Below are 27,049 nucleotides of genomic sequence, written 5' to 3' on the forward strand. Positions count from 1 at the left end.
ATGAGAGGGTTCTTTTCCTGCAGCTGCTCCCACCAAGCTCAGTCATGCAAGCTTAGAAACAGAGCATTGCTATTCAAATGCGAGGCTGTCTGTATGGTAGTGTCTTTGGGCTGCTATAGCTATGAAGGGAAAATTCACAGGGAGAGTACTCTGTGCTCTTGGACCGTGCTGTATGGAAATAAAAAACAGTGTTTTGTGCCAGAAGAGGGGTGTGTGTGTGTGATGTTTGGGTAGTGGAGGAGGGAGATAGTTCTATTATGAGAACAGAGAGGTTTGGGAAAGGGAGGATTCATTTTTCTTGACAGCAAGCATTAATATGAATGGGGATCTTGCTGCACTGTACTCTTACTTGGTTTGGAATATAAATTTGTCCAATTTGGAGAGCTTGGATTATATTTATGAATAGATCATTCTTTTTCACAGCAATTTTTCTTTTCTGGGAACATAAGAAAAGAGAAACGGAGAGTATTCATGCAAAACTAAGCTTTTAGAAGTTCTCGTATAATTTTTGATCTATCCTATAGTCTTTTTTCTTACATAACTGAGGGTATCGAGATCAGTGTCAGTGCTTTGGCAATATATACTCATCACATTATTCTGGTCCATGGATTTTGTTCTGACAGTAGTTTAAAAATGTGTCCTAGAAATCTTCATGTTTTGTGGTGCAGAATGTTTGGGCAGATGTTTGATATGCATATCAAACATCTTTCAGAAGTACCCTTAATTTATGTAGGCAACAAGTACTAATGCACATGGTTTAAATGCAAGCTTTTTTTTTACTTGTGTAAGGGAACAGTGCCAAATACGTGGTACTTATCCCTGTTGTGAATGGGGCTAGTTTCCCAACTGAGCAGGTGTGTAGCTTGGAGGTTCTTCTGAATAGGATTCTCTCTTATATCCCTGATTGAGATAATAGCCAGGAACCCTTTTTGTGACAACTTTACTTTACTTTACTTTAATTAAATTTTTATACCGCCCTTCTCCCTAGGGACTCAGGGCGGTGAACAGGGCAAATGATAAAAGTACAAAACTACAAAAGTTAAAATAGAATTAAATTAATGCCCAAGATAAAACAGTAAAATATACAAATATTTAAAAACCCAAATTAACTCCCCCTCAGGCCAGGCCAGCTTGTTCAAACAGGTGGGTCTTTAACCCGCGCCGGAAGGAGCGGAGATCCGGTGCCATCCGGAGCTCCACCGGCAGTTGATTCCATAAGGCCGGGGCGCCCACAGAGAAGGCCCTCCCCCTGGGGGCCACCAGCCGGCATTCTCTGACTGGAGGCACCCTGAGGAGGCCCTCTCTGTGGGAACGCACAACTGTGGTTGGTACAGTGACTGAATCCCCTTTTGGAAGAAAATGGCCTTAAAATTGTAGTGTATTGCATTGGTGACTTCTAAGATTAGTTGATGTAATGCTGGAACAACTTTTTAAAAAAAACTAATTTGGAAATCTCAGCTGTCAGCAGTCAAGTTGCTCTGAACTGTTTTTCAACCTCAACCAATTTTAAGATGTGTGTGGTCTCCCACTCCCAGAATTCCCCAGCCAGCATCTTAAAGTGGCTGAGGTTAAGAGGCACAGCTCTGCAAGAACTCAGCATCCCCATTCTGCCTGTGCTAAAAGGATTGCAATGGCTGCCAATTTGCTTCTGAGTGAATTATGGGTGTGCTTGGATTTGAAAGAAAAAAAGGTAATTCAGAGTATGCAAACAGAAGGGCTTTTTTTTGCAATTTGTTAAGCTTGCTTTTTCTTAGAATCCCACAACTGCAAATTAACCTGTCTTTCACATGTACGTAAGTTCAAGTGACCTCCAATAGATTAAGGAAAAAATGGTCTGGATTTATAAGAGGTCACTCTGGAAAGGAGCCACTTGGTTGAGCTCTGTCATTCCAGGTGGGGAAGGAAAGGAGACAAATTGTGATTTAAATAATGATTTAAAAATTCAAGACCTTCTGATATGTAGGCTCAATTTGCGTTAGCAAAAAAAAATCAGTATGCATGTTCAGTTCAATAGAAATCACATGCTAATTGTGCAAATGATGGATTTTGATTGTTCCATTCTTCCATTCCATTCATAGTTACTCCTGGTAACTATGACATGTTTAAACAATGCTTAATGTAAATTGAATTAGAATATGTGAAGCCGCCATCTTTCTCATATTTATCTACCTCCACCTCCATTGCCCTTCGTAAATTCCATGGAAGTTGTACATTTCTTTCCTCCATCGGAAATCAAATTAAAATTTGTTGTATGCATTTTTTCATATCTTAGAAATGTACTGTACAGGTGGTCCTCACTAAGCAGCCACAATTGGGACTGGCAACTTGGTCACTAAGCACTGCAGTCACTAAGTGGATAATCACATGACTGCAATGGGGTTATGGCCTTTACCTTTGGCTGTTAAGTGAAGCAATGTGGATGTTAAGTGAAAAATCACGTGACTGCAATATTTTTTCCATCTTGTGTTTTAACTCTGTTACAAGCTGGTTATGAAGTGTGCAAATGGAGATCATGTGACTGTGAGATATTGTATTGTTGTAAAGGACAAGGATTAGTCACAAAGTTATTATTTTAGTGCTATTGTAACTTTGAATGGTTGTTGCACAAGGCAGTCGGTAAACAAGGACTATCTGTATCAGAAATTAAGAATTTCTTTGCTCTGCTTTTCTGTATTCTATTTACAGAGGTATAACGTTGGAAAATATTACTGTAATAATCCCCTTGCTCTCTTAAATGGTATAGCCCAGGGGTCAGCAACCTGAAACAGTGAAAGAGCCACTCGGAACCGGTTCCCTCACAAAAGGAAAAACTGGGAGCCGCAAAAAATGTGTGCACATGCACGTACATGCGCGCATGCGCAGAACAGGGTTTGACTGAAGAGTGGAGCCAAGGCGAGATATGCACCTACCCTGCATATTTGAATTGATTCTTTGAACCTTTTTTATTCCCACTTTATTTTTTGGACTGCGCATGGCAGAGGACTGGGAGCCGCATGCGGCTCCGGAGCCGCGGGTTGCAGACCTGTGGTATAGCCCATTGCACTTATTCCATTGTATGTGTCAGCTAAACTTTTCTGGCCGTGTGAAACACCATTAAATATTAACTGTTCAGATCATGGGTGTCAAACTCGCCGCGTCATTTGACATTTCGCGAGGTATTGTGACTTTTTTGCGTTGCTGGAGCTGGGGTGGGTGCGGCCTCTGTAAGATGCAACTGGCCTGTGGACCGGCAGTTTGACACCCCTGGTTTAGATAATCCCAACATTTCATGCACAGTATTATTTTGTTATTCCAAAATAACAGGCATAATATGCAAGCTTTGTTTACCCAGTTGAAACTGCAAACAAAATTAGTTCTTTGGGTACCTTAAAATAATAAAAAAGATATTAATTTATTTGACAAAAAGGTGCAATAATTTACTATTGTTATTTTCTCTGGAAGTGATGGCCAAGATAGAATACTATGTTTGCTATAATTACATTCTGAGAGTTATCTTCATGGATTTAATTTCTTTATAGAAGAGACATTGTTAGGAAAATCAGAAAAATATTTAATTTCTTTCCTAGTGGAGATTCATTGTCCTAAAATGTTTAGACAAGAATTAAATCTAAAGGTTTCCTTAAATATCAGTATCTCATAGAAAGTCATAAATTACTTTCTTAAAGAGCATAAATTGGTAGTATCATCTTAGGACTTTTCTTGATTGGGAGACAAAGTCTGTGTGAGCAGATCTTGTGCCTGATTTTTCTGCAAAACCTGTAAAGTGGCATTTATAGTGGCCCAATAGTGTTGTAAGCAGATAGAAAATTTAAGGTCCTGGATATAGAGAAATATTTAATGAATATACCTGTAGATTCTTGGTCACAATGTTAGAAAGTTGGGGAAACTTCCCTAAACCTATGAAAAAATTCTTATTTCTTTTGAAACAAATGCCTGGCTTCAGTAAAGGAAACACCACCTTGTTGGCAATGCATCTTTTGTCTTTTTTCCAATTTTTTTTTTACTGAAGTTATTTAGAAGATTTACCAGGATAGATGGATATTTTGAGAACTACTTACTATAGGCTTATTTTTTTAGGAAAACGTGTGCTCACCACCTTTTTTTTTATTCCTTTATGGATCAGAGGATACACAACAAAATGTACTTAAGAATTAGCCCCTGATTAGAGGAAGGTGATTTCCATATGTATAAGGAATAATGAAGAATATGCTGTAATTTATACTGGTATTTTGAAGTAAGTTTGCTTCTTTTATTTGGAAAGAAAAAATACAGTTACTGAGAACCTCACATACTGCCTTTTTTTAAAAAAGATTAGAATTCCAGCTAAATGTGCAGAAATTCATTTCTTTCCTTTGCTTATATATTAGCTTGTTTTGGATGAACCTGGGTTAGCACTGAAAACCAACCAAATAAAATGATAGCTAATATCCATCAGTTGCTGACTGAAATGGCAGAGAACTTCAGTTTTCTAATAAAACAGGGATGCCTCTCCAGGGATCATAAAATAAACTGTATTAGCCCACTTATCAACCCTAACCCCCTTGTTTTGAGGTCATTCAGTATAACTGTTTTGTACGTAGGTGTTTTAGCACATTTTTCTTTTGAAAAACCAAATAGATTGTAGCTATTTGCTACATGTTAATTCTGAGAAGCATTCTCATTTTGTATTTCATAATAGTGCACTGGAGTTTGTTCTAAACTGTGTAATTTTTTCTTGCATATATTTAATTTTGAAGAAATAAAAATATTTTAGAATTTGATAATATGCACTCTTGACCATTAAATATAGAAACATGTTAAAAGTTTGAAAAATTTGCAAATTCAAACACTATCTCCATATTTTTTACTGTTACAATTATCTTGCTATATTAAGATGTAGCTTCTCAGGAATGCTTAATGGGATGCTTTATGCAAATATTATAAGGCTCAGTCATATAAATAAGTCATGTCAGTTCTTCAGTGGTATTAATTAACGATAGTCTCCTTTATAAAGTTCCTCAAATTTCTTTCTTTCTTTCTTTCTTTCTTTCTTTCTTTCTTTCTTTCTTTCTTTCTTTCTTTCTTTCTTTCTTTCTTTCTTTCTTTTTCCTTCTTCCTTGGGGACAATTATCCCTCCAGATTTTGTGTTGCTATTTTGACAGTCTATGAGATGGCTGGCTAAGCACAACAATGATAACTTCTCTTGCAGTTTGCCAAGCAACTGAAGCCTTGTTTGGGTTCATATATTCATATATTTTGGTTTGTTGAGTTACAGTTGACTGGGTTCACATGACAGCCCATGGTTTATAAACCAAAAGAGCTACGTTTATGAATTATGCTAAGCCAAAAGCACCTCCCCCACAAATCCCACACATATTTAGAATTAAATAGAAGCATATTACATGCCCTGTCTCAATTATCCATGGGTCATTTTCCTTTGTGACAAAGTATTACTAATATTCAATTTAAAGTTGAACAGAAGGTGCAAAGTAGAGTTGAAACAAAACTACATGATGTCGTTTTAATTCAGTCCCAATGTAATCTGAAGTAGAATGATAGACCCTAAAACATGCTTTTTCTGTATTTTTAACAATTATTAAAGAGCCATTTGGGTATATGGTGCTATTTTTTAATTTTTTATGTGTGCTGTTTCTATTGCTATATTTTTATTACATGTGACGTTTCAATTTTAAATAAATATCTCCAGATCTATAATTGCTAAATTATTCCCAGGTGCCATCGATAACCCAGTGAAGTTGGTACAATTACTCTTGCAGTTGATGCATTGTCAAGATAGGATGCTGCCCTTGCTGATGTAACCAGTTTTAAAAAGCTTGGATGAGAGACTACTTGGAAGTACAGGACTATAGACTAGATCATGCTGGCTGGGAGCTGAAGTCCTCAAGTCTTAAAGTTGCCAAAGTTGGACAATGCTGGGCTAGACTGAGGTTGAAAAATTTCATAGTAGGAACCACTGGTGAACTATAATTCCAAGAAAATTATGAGCTGAGCTAAACCTGATTGAGATTTTCCTTTTATTTAATGCATTGGAACTCCTTGTGGGGATTTCCTTAGCTAACAAAGTCTAGGCAGCTGCCATGTGTACATTTTATTGTGAGAAGAAATGGTACTATTTACATGTTTCCCCATGCTTAGCTTAGTTTATTTTAGAGTCAATATGAGATATGGGGACAAGATTCCATAAAGTTAAAAAAAGTTTAATGGGCCCATTATGGGTTTAGGTAGCCCATAGCTCAGAAAATTGAAGAAAAGAATAAATCAATAGAACAAGAAAAGAAAAAAGTGATTGGCAGATTTTCTTGATAGGATGGGCAGGAATAAATAGCTGACAAAAACATGGGAAAAGCAGAATTTCTTCTTAGGAACATGTTTTCAGTTCCTTGTGGTCTTCCAGGGAAGAAAAGTGTCTATGGAATAAAGTATTCCAAAATACAGTATATGTAGATAGTCTTGCATTTTTTATCTTTTCAGAAAGAAAGGCTGTATAGTGAAGCCTGTTAAATAGCGGGTTCTTTGGCGCAGGAATGAAGACGAGGTAACTAAGTACAGGGAAGCTCATATTTTATTTCATGCAGGATCTGTACTGGCAAATGGCTGCAACTAGCCGCAATATATAGTCTAGCCCCTAGGCGGCAGCCAATAGGTTTGAAGCAACCATTGCCGCCTAGGGATAGCCAATAGCAGTACTGGAGACTTGTAGTGTGGGTTGCTGGAGAGCCGTTAGCTGCTCCAGCAACCCACGTGGTATTACTAATGAGCCCAATACATAACAAAGCCTTAATAATAAGTCTATATAATTATTATTATATATATATAGAATCTCTCTATACATGCCACCTTTCTGGCATTACTTTGTCAGGACATCATAATTAAGAGATGCGTTGCCTTCTTTTGCAGGTTATATGGTGCTGTGTATCAGCAGTACAGCTTTAACTTTTTAAGACTGTTAAATGCATAGCTGACTAGTGAGGCAAACTGGCAGTCATCATGGCTGATTTTCCAGGCCTAAAAATAACTTGGTAGATGAAAAGCAGCGCTTCATTTTACAATAGATATAAAATATTTAATTTTACTTTTGCTTTTTTGTAAGATTTTTCTTGTATGATTGATGGTTGTATCATAACCATTCTGCTGTGCTTAGAACATATTGAGATAATAATTTAAACAGTTATAAACATATATGTTGCAACCTCATAATGTTAATTGCAATATGACTACTATAAGAGTCACATTATCAGTTGATTCTTTAAAGCAGTCAGACTCGGTAAGTTTGAACAGATTTTCAGCAGTGTCTTATTGTCCTACATCACTTTAAAGTTCTTAGCATTGCATTGATTTGAATAATATGTACTGTGCTCACACTTGTGCAAATGCAAATCCCTTCTTTCTCATCCTTTTTATAGCATCTTCCATAGCATTTTGTTTTCTTACTCTCCTGTGCCATTGCACATCACAAATAAAAAAGCGTCCTTAAAATTTCAAGTAAAAGACAATAAAAATATTCCAGTACTTAAAAAAAATAACAGCGAAGAGATTCTCTGTGCATTTAAAACAAAATTATGTATTTGCATATTCTGAGAAAGGTTTCGGTGCACTTAAAAATTTCATCTGCTCCTTACAACTGGTGATAGTTAATTTAAAATTATTATTGTCATTATTAATAGTAATGTTTCTTTGATGTTGATTAACATACTGAAAGAACTTAGCAGAAAGAGTTTAGAAATGATGAAAAGACTAAATGTTTTAGTTTAATTGAACATGATTAAATCTGAAATAAACAGGTTCATCTTCGATAAATTAACACTTTAATTGGAATAAAGGAAGAACTTTTCAATTAAGAAATTCTGAATAAGGAAATATATTATGATTTTGCACCCAGTATATAAAGATAAATAATCATGTCTGGTTTTTTTAAAAAAAAACTCCTAATATAAGAGTTTAAAATTGTAGTGTAGAAAGAAATGAGCATAGCAGTAAGTGAATCCTAATTGCATTTAAAGCTTTTTTTTTTTGCTTGAAATACAAACGTAGCCAGATCCTTGATTTTGTGGCCAAAATATATGAATACTTTACTAAACTTAGCATATTCATATTATTTAAATCTTCACCATCTGCTTTCTAGTTTACAGAAAGTGACAATACAGCTCTCTCTTTAGGGCATGGAAAGGATACTTTCACATTTGCAAGATTCTGTTAATGTAACCTTAGAGCAGGGGTGTCAAACTCAATTTCATTGAGGGCCGCATCAGCACTGTGGTTGCCCTCAGGGGGGCGGGTGGGTAGGGCCAAGGTGGGCGTGGCCTACTGGGTGGGCGTGGCTAGAGTGCGTATGGCCTACTGGGTGGGCATGGCCAGCTCTATATCTTTCGCATCAAAGGTGCCTATGGGGGCCTGGGCAGGAGTGGGACAGATCTGGGCATCTCTGGCAGAAGGAGGGTCTCTGGGCCAGGGCCAAGGCAGTGGGGGCCGTTCCCTCACTGTTTCCAGGATGGCTTCGCGGGCCACATGAAACCACTTTGCAGGCCTGATCCGGCCCCCGGGCCTTGTGTTTGACATGTCTGCCTTAGAGTATAGATAGAGATTTATCTTTACTCCTGGCTGTGCTTCTTGTCTGGACTAATTCGCAAGGCTAAATCTGTCTTGCCAGTCTCATAGTAACCCTCCCATCCCTCCATTTACTCTTCTGAAAAGTAGGGAGGATCCTTTCTGAGTTGCTTTCATTGCCCCTCCTCTTTCAGATTCAAATTTTGTTCATCAGGATGTTGTCTAGGCTGCAGCTCTTCCTCCTGTTTCCCAAGGCCATTCCCACATTCCATTCTGCTAACAACTAAATAATAATAGGGCTTGCCAAAGTGAGTGTGCTGCCCAGAGACATTATCATGGTTCATGTCACAATTCAAATGGAACAGCAGGGATGTGGCAGTCCCTGCACTGTCTCCTTTTCTAAACTTTTAATTACAGTGTGCATGTTTTAAAATTTCAGGTGCTTTTTAAGCATTTTCTCTCTTAATTGTAGCTTTTCTACACTAACATAATTTGTGGCGCCTGGCTTTATCTTATACTTTTTTTTAAATCATAGGCAGTTCCACCTCCAGGTTCTTATGAGGTTCATAAATCGTTTGAGAAATCACAGGGTAAGAGTGAATATATGCCTCCAAGAACTGCAGTGGCTAGAAGAAGGCACGCGGCTTTTCTCAGTGGCACGTTTAGGGAAAATGCATTAAAGATCGAGGACGATATACCAGGTAAGCACATTATATAATTTTCAAACAGAATTATAGCTGCATACATTTTAATGATAATGTGTCATCTAAATACTCAGCTGCCCACTTACCATCTATTTTTAACAGCTTCGTAAGATGTAATACTGGCTGTCTTAACTTCTTAGCTGGTTAAAGAAATATTAAAGGTAAAGGTTCCCCCGCACATGCGTGCTAGTCGTTTCCAACTCTAGGGGCCGGTACTCATCTCCGTTTCAAAGCCGAAGAGCCAGCGCTTGTCTGAGGATGTCTTCCGTGGTCATGTGGCTGGCATGACTAGACGCCAAAGGCGCACGGAACGCTGTTACCTTCCCACTGTAGTGGTCCCTATTTTTCTACTTGCATTTTTATGTGCTTTCGAACTGCTAGGTTGGCAGAAGCTGGGATGAGTAACAGGTGCTCACTCTGCTATGCGGCACTTGGGATTCGACCCGCCAAACTGCCGACCTTCTGGTTGACAAGCTCAGTGTCCTAACCCACTGAGCCACCGCGTCCCTAAAGAAATATTAGGAAAGTTTAATTCCCCTCAGCAGAGGGTAGCACTTGGCTAAACTTGCTGTACCTGGAAATAAAAAGGGACAAATACTGGTTAGACCTTGATAACGTTAGGCCCGGATGACAGACCAGGAGGTCAATTTTTGTCATAACTCGTGGATCTGGAGTTGGAAGGGACCTTAGAGGTCTTCTAGTACAACCCCCTGCTCAGGCAGGAAATCCTATACCATTAATTTATATACCTATCAAGAGCTGAGTCAATGTCCATGGGGCTTATATCACTATCACCACCATCACCACCACCACTAAGAATACTAAGAAACTGGAATCTAGTGATAGATTTTGTCATATACGATGAGAAGTTTCTAAATATGAAGAGACATCAAATGCAGGAATGAGAATTATAAGCAAGATTTCTTTGTATATTATGCCATGTTTTTACATATGGAAAATGATCTATTTGTTCAGCTTGTCCCCAATAATGGCCATGCAAATTGGAAATTATGGGAGTTAAAATGAAACATACACAATTTAGGCCTTATGCTGAGCATTTATTTACAAAACCAACAGCCTTATCTTACCCATTGAAGCACTGGTGCATCTTCTGCTGTGCTACTGTAGAAAAGCCTTTTTGAAGGTTAACCTTGCAACCTGTGCTAGTGAAAAAATATGCCAGATTGTTTAAGCAAATCACTGTAGAGAGCATAATCTTTTACCCCAAGACATACAGTAGATCTACCACTCTGAATTGTTATATTAAAAATGCATCAGTGGCAATCAGTGTTCAGAAATTGAGGTGATAGGATTCATTCTAGACACAAATAAAGGCCATTGGTCCAGTGGAAAGATCTTGTGTTTTCCAAAGGATTTCTGGATCTGAGTAGGCATTGAGACTCTTGTATATTAAATAAAATTAAAATACATCAATGGATCAGCAAATGTTCATTTTATTTCAGTAAAATGATGGCCAGTATAAAATATAAAGCTACTTTATGATTTTAAGCACTATCTTAAAATATTCAACATTATTAAATATGAGTATATAAGTATAATATTTATTTAAATTTTGCTACTTTGAAAGTATAGACATATATCTGTCTCTGTGTGTATATGTGTGAAAGGAATGCAGTTTAGTCTCATGTATAATTATTTCTATTACGTTGTATTTGGTAGATAATATGAGCCTTGCTTGGTGCAATTTTTATGTGATTGATGTTTAACACTTAATTAGTAATAACATGAAACAATGTACTCTACAGCTATTCATTCATTATGTTGGTTCTAAAAGCTACTGTTTGAATCATTGGCAAAACTCATTATGTTTCTTGGCACGCTCACACAGGAAATTACTTGAACTAACAAATAAAATTTATTTTCAAAATTAATTGGACAGACCACATTAAAGTAGTTATGTCCACTTTTTCTATGACTTTGTCCAGTTCCTTTTAATATAACAGGTACTGTGCTGTGAAAACTAATTATATCGTCTTAGTTTTTGGCTTGTAATATTGTATTCCAAAATAGCCGAAAGTATTTAAAGCTTTTAAACTATACTCTCAGGCTGTATAAGTAAAATCAGAAAGTCGAAATAGTAACCTTTTGAATAGGGATTCTGGGTTTTTACCATGATCTATTCATTGACTCAATGCCCTTTTGAAAGGCAGTGCAAGGGGTACCTGAGGTACCTACATTGTATTTTCTACATGTGGGCTTGGAGATAAAGTTGTAGCAAACTTCTGTATTATTGATTGATATATTCAAGCCACCAATCTCACCTAAGTAACTAAGTAACAATCCAATAAAAAACAATATATAATAAAAATATGAAACACTGATAAAACAAAAATAACCATTGTCAGTAGCCAAAATCCATCCTTGTGTCGAGTTTACAACACCATTGTAAAAATTCTTCACCATCACTGGATCACCAAACACAGTGACAGAGCCATTAATTTAGGACCTTCTCAAAGCCTGGCATGGTCAGGGCCAATCTAAGTTCTGGGGGGATGCTATTCCAAAGGATGGGTGCCAGGGCAGAAAAGGCGCTCTTCATGAGTCTCACCAGATGACACTTTTTTCACAGATGAGACCCATAATATACTTCTCCTGCTGGTCTAGGTGGGATGAGTAGATATAACCAAGATGAAGTGGACCCCCCAAATTAACCTGGTCCTGTGTCTTATAGGACTTTATAGGCCAATACCAGAACCTTGAATTGAACCTAAAAGTATACTGGCAACCAATGCAGCTTGTGTTGCTCAAGTGTAATATGTTCTAATGAAAGAGTGCATATAACAACATATATCCATCACATTTTGTGCCCACATGTGCTTGATATCGCTGCTCTTCATAAGGAGACTGCAGGACAGTTGTCTTGTGTGCGTTTCAGCTCTGAGAGACGAAGGGATCAGTCATCAAGCCTATGACCACAGTGGAGCCTTTAAAGGATATTGAGTTTGCTATCCTCAGTTTCTAACCACTTTTGGAAATTGCATATTTAACCATCTTAAAAGCTATTAGAGATATTTGGAACAAGTTTAAAAAGTCACATAGTAAGCCCATTTTTTATTTCTGAACAAAAGAAAATTAACTATAAGTTTTAAAACTTGAAATAAATGGCAAAAACCTAAGTAAGATTTTGAAGTAAGAAATGCAAGAGTCTGGACAAATTTGGAATATTGAAATTTTTACAATAAGAATTTGGAACTTACTATTTGGAACTTATTATTTAAAATAAACAGCATTTTGTGGGAAACAATTTTTTGTCCACTGTAAGTCAAAACAGAGATTAAAGACACAATGAAACCTTTGTAATGGGACAAAGAATTGAAAAGAGATCAAATGCTCTGACAATTTTTGAATGAATTAAAGATTTTCAGAAGTAAACGAAAGGAATATATAGTTGGTTTATTTGATCAAAGTTAAAATAAAGCATGTTTTTAATAAAAGATTTATAAACCTTTTATGGATTTTTTGCTGATACCAGGATTGAAAACTTGGTATTTTATGAGTTTGCTTATACATAAGGGATGGGTATTGGAAGAAGAGATATCTATTTATAAGCTTATAGGGGGTAAAGTGCTACCAAACTTGTTTATACTTGTGAGGAAGATTGGAAATCACTTCTTTATATATTTCTTTTTTTTCTTTATCTCACTTTTTTCTTTTCTTCCTTCTTTACTTTTTTTTCTTTTTTTACTTTCTTTTTTACTTTCCTTTGTATTATTTTATTACTGTAATTAAAATGTTCATTTAAAAATTGGAAGTGTGACAGCAACATCAAGAAGAAGGTGTATGAGAAGCAGAAGACATACCAGGATCTGAAGGAGGACCTGGAGAGGAGGTGGAAAGTAAAGACCAAAGTGGTCCCAGTAGGAGCACTTAGGGCTGTGACTCTTAAGCTGGGACAATGGGTCAAAGAACAACATCAGAGATTTCTATCCAAAAGAGTGCAATGGTAGAAACAGCTAAGCTACTATGCAGAGCTCTTAAATTTACAGGCCTCTTGTAGATCAGGCGGCCCCAACCCCTGGTCTGTGGACCAGTACCAGGCCATAGCATGCCAGCAACTGGTTCACACAAACAAGGAAAGCCCCATCCACAGGATGCAGGCAGCGCACAAAACCACACCCCCTCCAGTCCATGGAAAATCCTCTCTCCACGTAACCGGTCCCTGGTGCCCAAAAGGTTGGGGACCTCTGATGTAAAGTATTGAGGAAGATATACTACCCGTAATGCCCTGAAGACAGTTTTTTTTTTCAAATAAAGTAAGATGTACATTTTGTTTGTTTATTTGTTTAGGTTTTTTTAAAAAAATGTCTCTTACTTGTGCAGCAGTTTCTTCTGCTGTATTCCCTTACACTCAAATGGATATTAAAGTAGTAATTATTAGATGTAATATAATATGGAGAATTGCAGATGGGGAATGGAGTTGTGAGAAATAATTTCTTCCATTTGAATTGAGCAGCATTGTATCATAGCTAATATGATTACAAAAAAGATGTTATCAATAACTTCATTGTGCTTTTGAGAAATAATAGCTTTTACAATAATTCTCAAAACACCACCTGGGTTTGGACTACGCTTGCAATAAGTAGTCAGTATTTTAATGTTTTGTGTCATGAAATTATGGTATTCGTGGATTTCCTCCTTGCCTAAAACCTGGATTTTAGCATCCTGTCTCTTCTACTACCATAGATGGTGCTTCTCTAGTTTCCGATCCTGCAAAATCTGAGCCCATAAACATGCCATTTCCTTGTTAAGGATTAGAGAATAGAAAGATTTAGGATGACAGACTAAAAGGCTGGATTATTTTCTCATGGGAGAAGTGGAGTTATATATAAGTTGACTTCTCCTAAAGCAAATTTTGACGGCACTGTGGGGTTCATGCATGAAGGGGAATCACTACTATTGTTCACTAAAATGAACTATAATCTTTTGGACAGAGTTTTTGTTTGTTTTGGTTATGTTTCAGATAATAATTCTATGGTTATTTGCAATAAGTATGCCTTTCTCTTTTTCAATGCATTTTGTTTGGAAACAAAATGTTATCTAAAGGGACCTCTACAGCGGATCCCATTGCTTCCCTTGACTACTGTATCATAACTCTTAAAATCATAAGTGGAGGCTTGAAGATCTCCAGATACTTGTTAGTTGGAGTAGCAGGATCTGAAGGCTCCCAAGGTATTCAAATTGGTCTGTGTAGAAACAACTGCAAGAGAAAGTGATTATGGCTTGTTCCTAGTGAACATTTGAAAATGTTGGCACAGTGTTTTATGCAGTGTTTTCCATGCTTTCTTTGAGCATGGAAAAAGCTGGTAGAGTTGCTTTAAAAATGTTGGCTGAAATCTCTTGAGACAGCAATAGACCGCTTAATATTTTGGACTGAAGTAGTATTAATGAAGAACTCCCGTCAACTGCCTTGTTTAAAATACTCCTGAACCACATTTAATATCAGTACAGATGCCTCTTTCTTTTCCTCTCCTGAGAGAACATCAAATTTTAATAGTGTGGGAAAAATAAGAAATAGAGGAACAGGAATATCAGTGCAGACTAGGAATATGCTATATATAAGAATTCTTTTTTCCTTTAATGCATATAGATTATGTTAGTGATAAGCGTTGCTTTTTTCCAAGCTTTCCATGCATTTGTTCTTTGTCAGGTTTCAGTTTTTAGTTTGAATATTCAGAGTAATTGTACAAAAATTAAATTGTAAATTGAGATTTACCATGTTCCCCAATTTTTCATGTTCTTTTTGTGAAATTCTAGATAACTTTCAGATTCATTTTAATTACATTTAAAATTACTTTCCTATTGTCATATTTAGAGTTTTAAAGATAGGCATAAATCAGAATATTAGAATAGTCCTAGATCATTTCAACATTGCATCTAGTCCAGCATCCTCTAATCTGCTACTCTTATATCTACTGTAGATGTTTTTAGGATGTCTTCAGAAGACCATGACAGGTCTTCAGCCATCATCACTTGGAGATAATATGATTTTCAACATGGACAGTTTCCTTAGCAATTGCAGTTAATAGTTAGATTTGACTTGTTCCCAAATCAACTAATTGACCATATCACATTTAATTAATGCATGCTTTAGTTCTCATAATTTCTCTTCCTGAGAAGACCAAAATAATAGACAATAAATTAGAATGAAATTCAAATAGTCATGCTGGTGTATGAGCTTCTAATACATTTTTGGAATGTTTGCTGAAAACATTGGTATTTATATCAAAAAGAATGAAAATATTCTACATCTTGAAGTTCTTTACTTGTTTAGTTGTCAGTGGAATTGATTTTCTGGCTAGGAAAGAATCAACTGCACTAACTTTCCATTGTATGGCATTCTATGGTTTCCATTTCATGAGCTGAGTAATTTAACATTGTTGGACTAATATTTGTTCTTTCTGATGTTTTTTGTGAACTTGGCTAAACCTTTTACAGAAAAAGAAAATAACTTTTACTTATTATTCAGCTATGTATAGACCATTGAGGTGCATGAAACCTGACAAAGAACAAATTGCAACCTAAATTTTTATATACTGCAGATAGTGTTAGCAAAGGCCATGAAGAAAATCTTACTCAGGCTCAGCCACAGAAAAAAATTGGGGGATTTATAGTTGGGTAATTGCCATCACAAGAAAGATAGACATTGAGGAAGGGTTGAATTAAGTAAGAGTATTTAGAAGTAGCAAATTATAATCCTAATTACCAAAGGTGAAGGCCATTTAAGAAAATACATTGAACTGTAAGAAGTATTTAATATTTAAAAGCACAGAAGTGAAATTATAATGTCAAACATGTCGTTTCCCTTATTCTCATCAAAGGGATGGTAATAAACTTGTTCTGACTCTGAGCAGTATGATGAATATATGTAACTGGGTCTTGGGATACTTGTGGTTGTTTCACTTATGGCAAAATTTCTTACTTAAACGTTGCTTTTATGGATGAAACTTCATATACATACCGCCCTAAGTTTATGCTTATAGCTTCCAATACAGACAGGGACAGGTTGATGACTTGCTGGTGTTTAAACAGTTATTTAAATAATACAATCCTATATTCCACTATCTGCATTTACAATATTTGAAAGAGGAGGTAACATGTATACAGAGGTTATTTATAGAATACAATCATATAAACTTTTCTAATTTTATCAAGTTATTGCCCACATGCATGTTTGGGTACAGAGCATCTTTTTACAAATGGTGCTGAATGCCCAGACACTGTGATGCAGTGGCAATGGAACATCTGACATTGGATGTATGACTGATCTCTCTCTCTCTATTCACAAACTGTGTTTCCATCAACATATATTGGAGGCTTGTCATTACAGGAACAATACCCAACATATAGAATTAACGCTAATGTTACCTAGAATGTACTTATTTGTTAGTTGTTGTTTTTTGTTATATTTTCCATCAGCTATAAAGGAGATTTCCTATATTCCGCCCCCCCCCCAAAAAAAAAACATTAATCCCATGAGCTGTTTTTGGTCAAGAAAGAAGAACTGGCCCAAAATTGTCCAGAAGCTTCATGGCTGAGTGTTAGTCCTAGCCCAACACTTTAATTAATACAGAATCTTGAGTCTCAAGAAAGAATTTAAAAGCCACTGTAAAATCACATAGTGCAATATATGGTGTTCATATTTAGAGTTTTAGGTCAACTAAACTTGTTTTGGTTCAGATGATGCTATCCTGCAAAAAGCTCAGCAGTTATTCAAGGAAGGTTAGAACTCATTGTGCTGTTTAGAGTCGTTTTTGGTATCCTTTAGATTTGTTTTTCCTAAAGTTTTTTGTAGTTCTGCAACATCTCTGTTTTCTTGAGTATGCTGAAATGTTCTCCTTTCTCAGTATGTAAAGCTGTATGTAGTGGCAATATGTCTCTATAATTCAATATCTGAGTCTGCTATTATAGCATGAATGTTATCTTGTTAAAAAAAAAACTAGCCCTTTACTGTACTTTAGGTCATGCTTGTCTTTAAATCATGGAGTAATAGTTTTTTCCTGCTGCTGTTACACAATTTTACCTATCAAAATACGTGTTATATCATTTTCACTTTTTCTTTGAAGTTCTTTGCTTACAACATTTACTGTTACAAATAGACCTTTCCTACAACCATTGGCAATTGGTTGTTTTTTATATAGCCTGATAAAAATAATAATAATTTTTTCAAAGTTATCTTACAAATGAGATCAGAATAGATTTGCACTACCAGTTCAAATAATGAAGGTGTATAGCTGTATGAATAATTAGCAGATTTTAGAATTCTCTGTACCAGAGAAAAGCAGGGGGCATTCTGCGTTGGAATTTCAAATGAAACATCAAAGCTAGTGAAACAAAGAACCCATGAATGCTTGAAAACATTAAGATCCACTATTCAATTGGACTTTTCACAATATGAATCTAATAACACAAAATGAAGAAGAGAACAAATCTTGCTATGAAATCTTAGTTTTAGAATTTTATGCATTCTAAGTTTCTGCACTGGCAAAATTTGAAGATATTAAAATTTTACAGCAATGTACAGCTTCTAATTTTTTTATCTATAGGAAAAGATCTTCTGAATTCTTAGAGTAATATATTGTCTTCTTGTCATATATGACCCACAGTGTGCAAAGATCTCTGTTTTTTAATGTGGTATATTGGAATGGTCAATTTCTCATGACAGAAAATGACAACTTTGGGATCTACTCAATGATTTTATTCCTCCAAAGTTGTACTCGCCTTGATGATCTTTAGTGCCAAAACAGAATTCATACTTTTGAGACTGAGGTATTCTGAACCAGAACACATGGATCTGATATATTAACAATACCATTGTCTATTATAAACAAATTATTTGATTATTATGATCTCACCTTTTAAATATATAATTCAAGCAAGTGAATATGTTTAAGACTCCTGCTTCTTATTCCCCCCACCCCTCCAACAACTGTGAGAAAGGTTGGACTTAAAAAACATGACTAGCATAAAATCAACCAGTCTGCTGTTTCAGAATCAGCACTTTAACCACTATACTGCTCTCATATACTACTGCTTAGAGCAGCCACACAAACTATGTTATTGTACTTTGTATGGTCCCCATTTGCATGTTATTATTTGTGCAGCATGTGTAATCTGCCATAGACTCATTTACAGAATATAACCAATTATTTTCAGATTTGTATATTAACTGATAATAATGTAATATACCCAAAGATGGAACAAAAATACATACCTACAATGGAAGAATGGACTTTGAAATTAATGGATAGTGAAGTTGACTTCTTTTCTTAGAGACATTAATTTGATTAAATTTCTGTGACCTGGAGGCCATTGATAGATTTTTTTTACAGAAGACAGAATAAAGAAATTCATTTGTTGACTTTGGGTTTGAAGATTAGGTTGGAGTTCACTAGAGAAATATTGTAGTTTTTTAAATATAAAGTTATTTACTATCTTTTATTTCATGGTTGTCCAATCTTCCGGCTTATCTGGGCTCCATTGAACGTAAAGGGATTGTCTTAGACCACATATAAAGCATATAGTACAGTTAATACATATATACAGTAAGAAACTTTATTTTTTATTATCTTGTGGGGCCACATTATTTTTTTATTTATTTTTTATTTTAATTCCATTTGTATCCCGCCCTACTCTGAAGACTCAGGGCGGCTTACAAGCTTAGCAGTAGCCTTCATTCTATGTATATGCCTGCTTATTAGGGCTTTCAGACACACCCCAAGCGGCATTATTACAAAGTCAGCTTAATTGCCCCCAACAATCTGGGTCCTCATTTTACCTACCTCGGAAGGATGGAAGGCTGAGTCAACCTTGAGCCTGGTGGGATGCAAACCTGCACTAATTGCAGGCAGCTGGTGTTACTTAAGGAGGCATTGGCCCACTGCTCCACCAAGGCTCATTACTAGTTGTTCAGGACCACATGGAGCCTGTGGGCCATGTGTTGGGCATGCCTATTTTAGATGAAATTAAGGGAAGAATATTTTTATGAATACTGGCTTTTATCAAATTGACCATTAGTAATTTAAGATATTTTATAGATGGTGCTATTTCTTTAAACTAAGATAAAACTAGGATCTACTAATGTACTTGCATTTGTATGCTTTCGAACTGGAGTTCACACGGTTGCACAGTGCTCAGGTCTCGAACCTGGGCTATCAGCTGAGAAGCCTACACACACACACACACACACATATACAGACACACACACACACACACACACACACACACACACACACACACACAGAAACACGTGTTGATGGACATAATATTGGCATGGAAATAAGGCAGTTAGGATCAGATCTGAATGTGAAACTTGCCTATTTCATTCTAGTATAGAATACATATGTGTGAATTCACACAATAATATCTTTTGAAAGAGGTTTCATTAATGTTTTCCATTGATAACTTATTCCTCTGTTTATTCATCTTCCCTCATAATAATAATGATAGGTTATTTGCATATAAATAGACTTCAGTATTTGCTGAAGCAAAGATCTAATATGTTTTTCCATTCCATGGCCATTTTTAAATAAGTGGAGATATTGCAATAAATTGTAATAATTTTGTTGCTCAAATTGGTCTTTGAGAGTTTTGAACACTACGGAGGGTTTAAATCTCAATTAAAGTAATAACAGAACCATGAAAATATATCTTTTGGTTCCTATGGAGATGTTTTTATACTAATCTTGATAGGAAAAAAAAATCTTGAAACTTTAATATGAGCTATTGAAAATGTTGATTGTGACTCTCAGGGAATCTGTTCTTAATTAGTTTTTTTGCTCTTTTCCCTCCTGTGTTGCTTTGCCTTCTAGTATCATGTTAGGATTTTCAGACTTTAAATGTCAACAATACTGTGAGAATATTCATTAATTAATGTAGAGAAATAAGAAGTCCACTCATACAACAGGGCCTTCTTGTCACAATTTGTGCAGCAGAAAAATCAATCTTAGGAGATCGTGACATAATTAGTATGAAGCTTATAATCAAAACAGGATAACTTTAACATTTTTTCCCCGGAAATGAATCTCAGCCATTCCAATTTTGTATGAGAAAAAATGTTTCAGAGTTGACAGATCTAGAGAACAACGTAAGAAGTTATGATCTGGTTCCTCTTTTGTGCAGATTTATTCCGTCCCTTTCTGATAAGCTTCATGTCCCCAAACAAGCATGTATTTGCATTTTCACTCACAAAATTGTGTATGAATGAATGATGAAAGGGAAACTTTGATGATGTTTCTTATTTAAGAATTTGTTTTATGTTTCAAATATATAGCCCTGGGGCAAACAGAGTGATGACAAATTCTCTTGATGAATTCCAAGTCTTATTCCCTTTCTGCAAATTATAGATAATGGTACAGCTGAACAATAATTTCATAGACTGTTAAAAGTTGTTATTATAATATGAAATAGTAATTATTGCCTCATTGGTATGTATAATGAACAGATATGTGCATTCTTCTGACCAGTAGATGTCACTCATTGTAAAGTGAATGAAGTTTCAGCTTTCATGGGAAATATTAACAATCACCAAATGAATGGAATCAGTTGTATGAAAGTTTTTGAAAACTGTGGCACTTCTCTTGTGTTTTGTGTTTATGTTCATACATACAGTATGTTCTTCTACTTTATAAAGGAGGAATTATTTAATCGCTTACTAGATATATTTTTATACCATTCAATTGCAAAGAATCTGGGAAATTTTCAAGGACAGTATATACCACAGAACATAAATGTCATTTTAAAGGTAAAGGGTAAAGGTTCCCCCGCACATGCGTGCTAGTCGTTTCCAACTCTAGGGGGTGGTGCTCATCACCCTTTCAAAGCCGAAGAGCCAGCGCTTGTCTGAGGACATCTCTGTGGTCATGTGGCCGACATGACTAGACACCAAAGGTGCATGGAACGCTGTTACCTTCCCACCGTAGTGGTCCCTATTTTTCTACTTGCATTTTTACGTGCTTTCGAACTGCTAGGTTGGCAGAAGCTGGGACGAGTAACAGGCGCTCACTCTGCTACACAGCACTCGGGATTCGACCCGCCAAACTGCCGACCTTCTGATCGACAAGCTCAGCGTCCTAACCCACTGAGCCACCGCGTCCCTTAAATGTCATTTTACCCATTGGTAAAAATGAACATCTTACTAACATAAAACAAATAGCCTCAAATAACGAAGATAGAAGTCAGCACCTGTGCTTGCTTTCTAGCATAGAATTGTTTGTACAGCTTTACATAAAACAAGAAGGCCGATGGCCAGAAGAACCTGAGCATTAAGGGGCTATAATTGAGGAAGTCTGCCACAAGAACCACAATGCTTTAACTTCGTGGTGGGGCAGCCAACCATGAGAACTGAAGACAGGTAGATTTTAGATAGAGAAGACAGTCCTGAGAGTAAGTGGATGCTGAGCTATGTAGGATTTTATTATGGTTTTAAGTCATGATAGTCGTAAACTCAACCCGGACAAGACTGAATGGCTGTACGTACCAGCAAGCCAGGATACTCAGAACATCCCATCCCTTAACATCGGGGACAAGTTACTACCCCCTGTTGATAGGGCCCGCAACCTGGGTGTCCTCCTAGATTCGCAGCTCTCCCTGGAAGATCACATAGGAGCTGTGACCAAGGGGGCCTTCTCCCGGGTTCGACTAGTTCGCCAATTACGGCCTTATCTGGACCTGGATGCCTTACGTACAGTCACCCATGCTCTTGTGACCTCTCGCCTAGACTACTGTAACGCTCTCTACATGGGGCTGCCCTTGAGATCCACTCGGAAGCTTCAACTGGTGCAAAGTGCAGCGGCACGGACACTCTTGGGAGCCTCCCGATACTCCCATATCACACCTCTCCTCCGTGCGTTGCACTGGCTTCCAGTTGCCTTCCGTGTGAAGTTCAAGGTGCTAACAATGACATACAAAGCCCTACATGGCATGGGTCCGGACTACCTAAGGGAGCACCTTCTGCCAATGTCAGCACCCCACCGTCCTGTGCGCTCCCACAGAGAGGGCCTCCTCAGGGTGCCACCGCTCAAGGAATGTCGGCTGGTGGCCCCCAGGGGGAGGGCATTCTCAGTGGGTGCGCCAGCCCTCTGGAACAGCTTACCAACCGAAATCCGGATGGCCCCCGACCTCCGCACCTTCCGGCGCGACTTAAAAACTTACCTGTTCCAGCAGTCCGGCCTGGCCTGATAGCTCTAATTGGGGTCCCAGTTTGTTTTTTACTATTGTTTTATTTTCACTATTGTTCATTCTGTATACCTACCTTATTCTGTACACCGCCCCGAGTCCCTCGGGAGAAGGGCGGTTTATAAAAACAAACAAATAAATAAATAAATAAAAATAAAGCGAGTCACCATCTGTCTGGACCCAATTTTACGACCTTTTCCAAAGTGATTGTTAAGTGAACATGGCGGTCATTAAACAAACATGGCTGTCCTTAAGCAAATGAGTTGTTTGCTAGGGGGTGGTTTTTGCCAGAGGCTGGAAGTAAACCCTGCTTTCTAGGAAAACTGCCTTAAATCATGATTATGTGATAGCAGGGTGCTGCAAATGGCTGTAAATGTGGCTGATCATGGAGCACCCAAAATGTGGTTATGTGGCCACGGGCGGGGGCTGTCATCGGAACTTTGGGTCATAAGTAGCTTTTGGGAGGTCCATCAGAACTTTGAACAGTTACCAGCAGTTTGTAACTAGAAGCTCATTGTCAACCAAGACGGGGTTTGTAGCACTGTTGCTAAAGTAGCCCACCCCGATAGGAGCCAGGATGCTGCACTGAACCAGTTACAGTTTTCAGGTCTTCAGGGCAAAATGTATGTTCCTGACTTAGACATTCTTCAATTACTTTCTCTAGGCAGTTTCTTCAAATATACAAAATATTCTCAGAAAATATTGTCTTTTGCTTTCTTGACAGATCACTATGGAAGAGGTATGGCATTATCAAATATTGGAGTTGAAGTAGGCTTCTTATCACTACAGTTTAGGAATGGGTTCAGATGTTTAAAGATGTCTTTTTATTTTTTTAATCGTTTTTATTATATTTTTGTACATTTTTGTAAAATTTTGGACTGCATGTATATTTCTTCTCAGATATTGTGTAACTAGAAATGTGTGAGCAGTGCTGGATGACCATTACTATGTCACAAACTAGACTTCCATTCTATAATTATGGAAGCTGTGTTGTAGAATAATATCTGGGTTTGTTTTGCTCTATGAAACGTGTCTCAACAAAGAAGAATCAATATGTAATTTATGCCAGTTGCGACCCTATCTGGACCGAGATGGCCTACACACAGTCACTCATGAGCTCGTGACCTCCCATCTAGACTACTGCAACGCTCTCTACATGGGGCTGCCCTTGAGGACCACTCGGAGGCTTCAGCTGGTGCAGAATGTGGCCGCACGAGTTGTGATGGGGGTTTTCCGATACTCCCATGTAACACCTCTACTCTGTGAGCTGCATTGGCTTCCGGTTGCCCTCCGGGTGAGATTCAAGGTGCTGGTGATGACCTATAAAGCCCTAAATGGCTTGGGTCTGGGATATCTGAGGGAACACCTGCTGCCAGCATCAAGTTCCCTTCGTCCAGTGCGCTCACACAGGGAGGGTCTTCTCAGGGTGCCACCGGTAAAAGACTGCTGGCGGACAACACCCAGGGGAAGGGCCTTCTCTGTGGGTGTGCTTGCCCTCTGGAACCAGCTGCCCATGGAGCTTAGGACTGCCCCCGACCTTCGTTCATTTCGCCGGGATCTGAAGACCTGGCTCTTTGAGCTCTCCGGCCCAGGCTGAGAATTTTTAACTGGGGTTTTTATTTTCAGGGATGATTTAATCTTTTTTTTAATTGTTTTTAACTTTTGTACTGGTTTGGTTTTAAATACCCTGTAAACCGCCCTGAGTCCTTTGGGAAAGGGCGGTATATAAATCTAATAAAATAATAATAAATAAAATAAATAATGTCAGAAATTTGGAAGTCTTCAGGATGTTCAGAATTACAATGGTTATTTATTAATAATAGTTGTATGGGGGATAGTCTATGGCTAATAAGTAAGTAAATAAATAGATGGCTGTGTTTATTTTTATCATGCTGATTGTACCTAGTAAAGAGTAACTCCAAACCTTTATGAAATTTCTGAAATGGTATTAAAATAGTATTGTAGTAAAATTAAAATTACTACCGTAGATTTCACTGAAAGACATGACTTTAATAACACATTTTCATCACATTTCTAAGCAGAATTGTTCTTTCTGGAACTTTATTGAAAATAGGCTGAACATGAATACAGAAACAGAAATGTTTATTTTTTTATGCCACTAGATGTCCATATTTAATAAGATTTGTATTTCTACTCTTGTGTTAACCAAAACTGCAATCGGCTATCATTTTGAGTAGCCCTTACAGAAACATAATTATATGCTTTATCCCACAACCAAAGTTATGGGATAAAAAGTTAAATAATGGGGAATACTGTAAGTAAAAATGTACTATTGTTGGAGTTGGATTTCAAACATTAGCTATAGGTTACTCGTCCCAGCTTCTGCCAACCTAGCAGTTGGAAAGCACGTAAAAATGCAAGTAGAAAAATAGGGACCACTACGGTGGGAAGATAACAGCGTTCTGTGCGCCTTTGGTGTCTAGTCATGCCGGCCACATGACCATGGAAGACGTCCTTGGACAAACGCTAGCTCCTCAGCTTTGAAACGGAGATGAGCACCGGCCCCTAGAGTCGGAAACGACTAGCACGCATGTGTGGGGGAACATTTACCTTTACCTTTTATAGGAACAGTAGTATTGAAGAACTAAGCTGGGGGTGGGTTATGGGAACAAGTATTCATAAGTTAGGGTCAAAAGCCATACTAGGGTGTGAGATCATGGAGCAATAATGCAGAATAAAGAATAATCAAGAAGACAAATATACTTTGTTGCTTGAACAAAAGTGAGCTAAAAGAATAAGCATCTTATTCTGTTTTGTCTAACAAGCCTAGTCAATTTTTCCATTGTTTGAAGATACTTCACTGAGAAGCTGTCTATTGTATTAATTTAACTTAAATGAGCAAAGCGCACATATATCTAGCAGCAATGTCAGTTATAAATTAAGCAAATTCTCAAGGTTAAATCCTGCAATATATTTGCTTCCATATATCCTAATTAGAGAAGATTGCACCTAAGTAACATTGCTTGCTCAGCAGAGATATATCTTGTTTATGTCGCATGTTCATCCCTGGCTTACTATGAGACTGAACTGTACGAAGCTAAGTGCTGACAACCAATGATCTCTCAGTTTGTTTTGATAAGAGCCTGGGACACCTAGAAAATGCTTTTAGAAATGAGGTAGCAGTTTCAGCACATTAAAAGCAAGCACCCTGACAAATAAATTGTGCAGATCATGACAAAGGTGACATGGGTGGGTGTTGCCTTCAAAGCAACTTTGAATATATTATACCTCTTTGCAGTGTCATATGATTTTCTCTTGGATACAGTTCTTAAAAGTTCTGAAAGTATTAACTGATCTGGACATGCAACTCATTTAAGTGTAGTTCAGATATTGTGCTTCCAAACATATACTAGTAGTGAAAATCTGATTTTTTAATTTGTTTTTGAGACAATGTAATGACACATGCTGCAAAATACACACAAAAAATAGCATTGTAGCATTATGTACAGTATTTTAATTCTTCTACATAGCTGTTATGCTACCTATTTGTTAGTCAACTCATTTGCTATTATTTTGTTGAACCAGCCCTTTAATTGTCAGCCCTTTAAGGCAGGTTAGATGGGGGGAGGGGTTACAATTTTATTTTGTTGTTGTAGGGTAATGTAATCTTGAAAGCCTTCCAGAGTTTCTCTCTGCCCCATCTTATACAAAACACAATCAAGGTTGAGTTTAAGTTCTTTTCTCATGCTTTCATCTTCCCAGGACTGAATTGCTATTTCTCTATTGGTTCATTAATTCCTTTCCCAAGGTCATCTCTATATTATGTTCAAAATTATAATGGATAAGAAAGTAGGCATGCCCCTTAAAAATGAAAATCAGGTAGTATAAAACATATGTTACAAATAGACAATCAGCTAAATATGCAGGCATTTATTTAATAATACAAAACTACAAGATTTGTAGGAGTTAATATTTTGATTTTGACTATCATCATACTAAGTAGGCAGCAGGTTACTTTAAATTCATCTTGCATTATATTTCCTTTTATATCACTTTATTTGTGCCAAATAAATGGTAGACAAGTGAAATTTTAAGCTAGAAACTCAGAAAATCACACTCGTACTTGAGCTTTAGAGCTTTAAAGCTTTAGAGTTGCTTTAACCTTAACAACTATTCATTGGAAGTAACGTAGGTGAAATATTTTTGCTCTTAGTAAATAGAGATTTTCTGCCCTAATCAATGTTGGAAACTAGGATGGCTTCCCATACGGCACACAAATCTGTTGTTATGGAATAAACCCTGTTTAAATTTGGTCAGTGGAATAAAGAACTGCTTTCTATTGCCATTATTGAAGAATGATGCTATGTCACAGCCTATTAACATATGGGAAACTTAGTATGTTCTTCTCTATGAATTTTGAAAACCTTATGGGAATTGAGTATAATGGATAGCTCCATTTTCTAGCTGCCTCAGTGACAGTACATAATTCAATTGGCTTTGTGGTTAGGAAGTGCAACAGTAGGAGTTTAATATCTGTATCTGTGGAGATGACTACAATTTATTCATAACTTCAACTCACAAACATGGATGATCAATCTTTTGTCAAGAAATGAGAAAGAAAGAGAAAGGGCAGAAATTTTTAGTTT

The 27,049-nt window shown here is 37.0% G+C and overlaps 1 protein-coding gene across 1 annotated transcript in view; it reads left to right on the forward strand.

Moving 5' to 3' along the window:
* The window catches only part of STPG2 (sperm tail PG-rich repeat containing 2), a gene marked incomplete at both ends in the record, with an annotated part of 198,585 nt that overhangs the window by 76,290 nt on the left and 95,246 nt on the right, over window positions 1-27,049 (forward strand). The window contains one exon of the mRNA XM_083367062.1: window positions 9,080-9,245. Coding sequence (XP_083223188.1) covers window positions 9,080-9,245 — 166 coding nt within the window. The remainder of the gene's footprint in view (window positions 1-9,079; window positions 9,246-27,049) is intronic.

Source organism: Vipera ursinii (assembly GCF_947247035.1).
Source record: "Vipera ursinii genome assembly, chromosome: 7".
Taxonomy (NCBI): Eukaryota; Metazoa; Chordata; class Lepidosauria; order Squamata; family Viperidae; genus Vipera; species Vipera ursinii.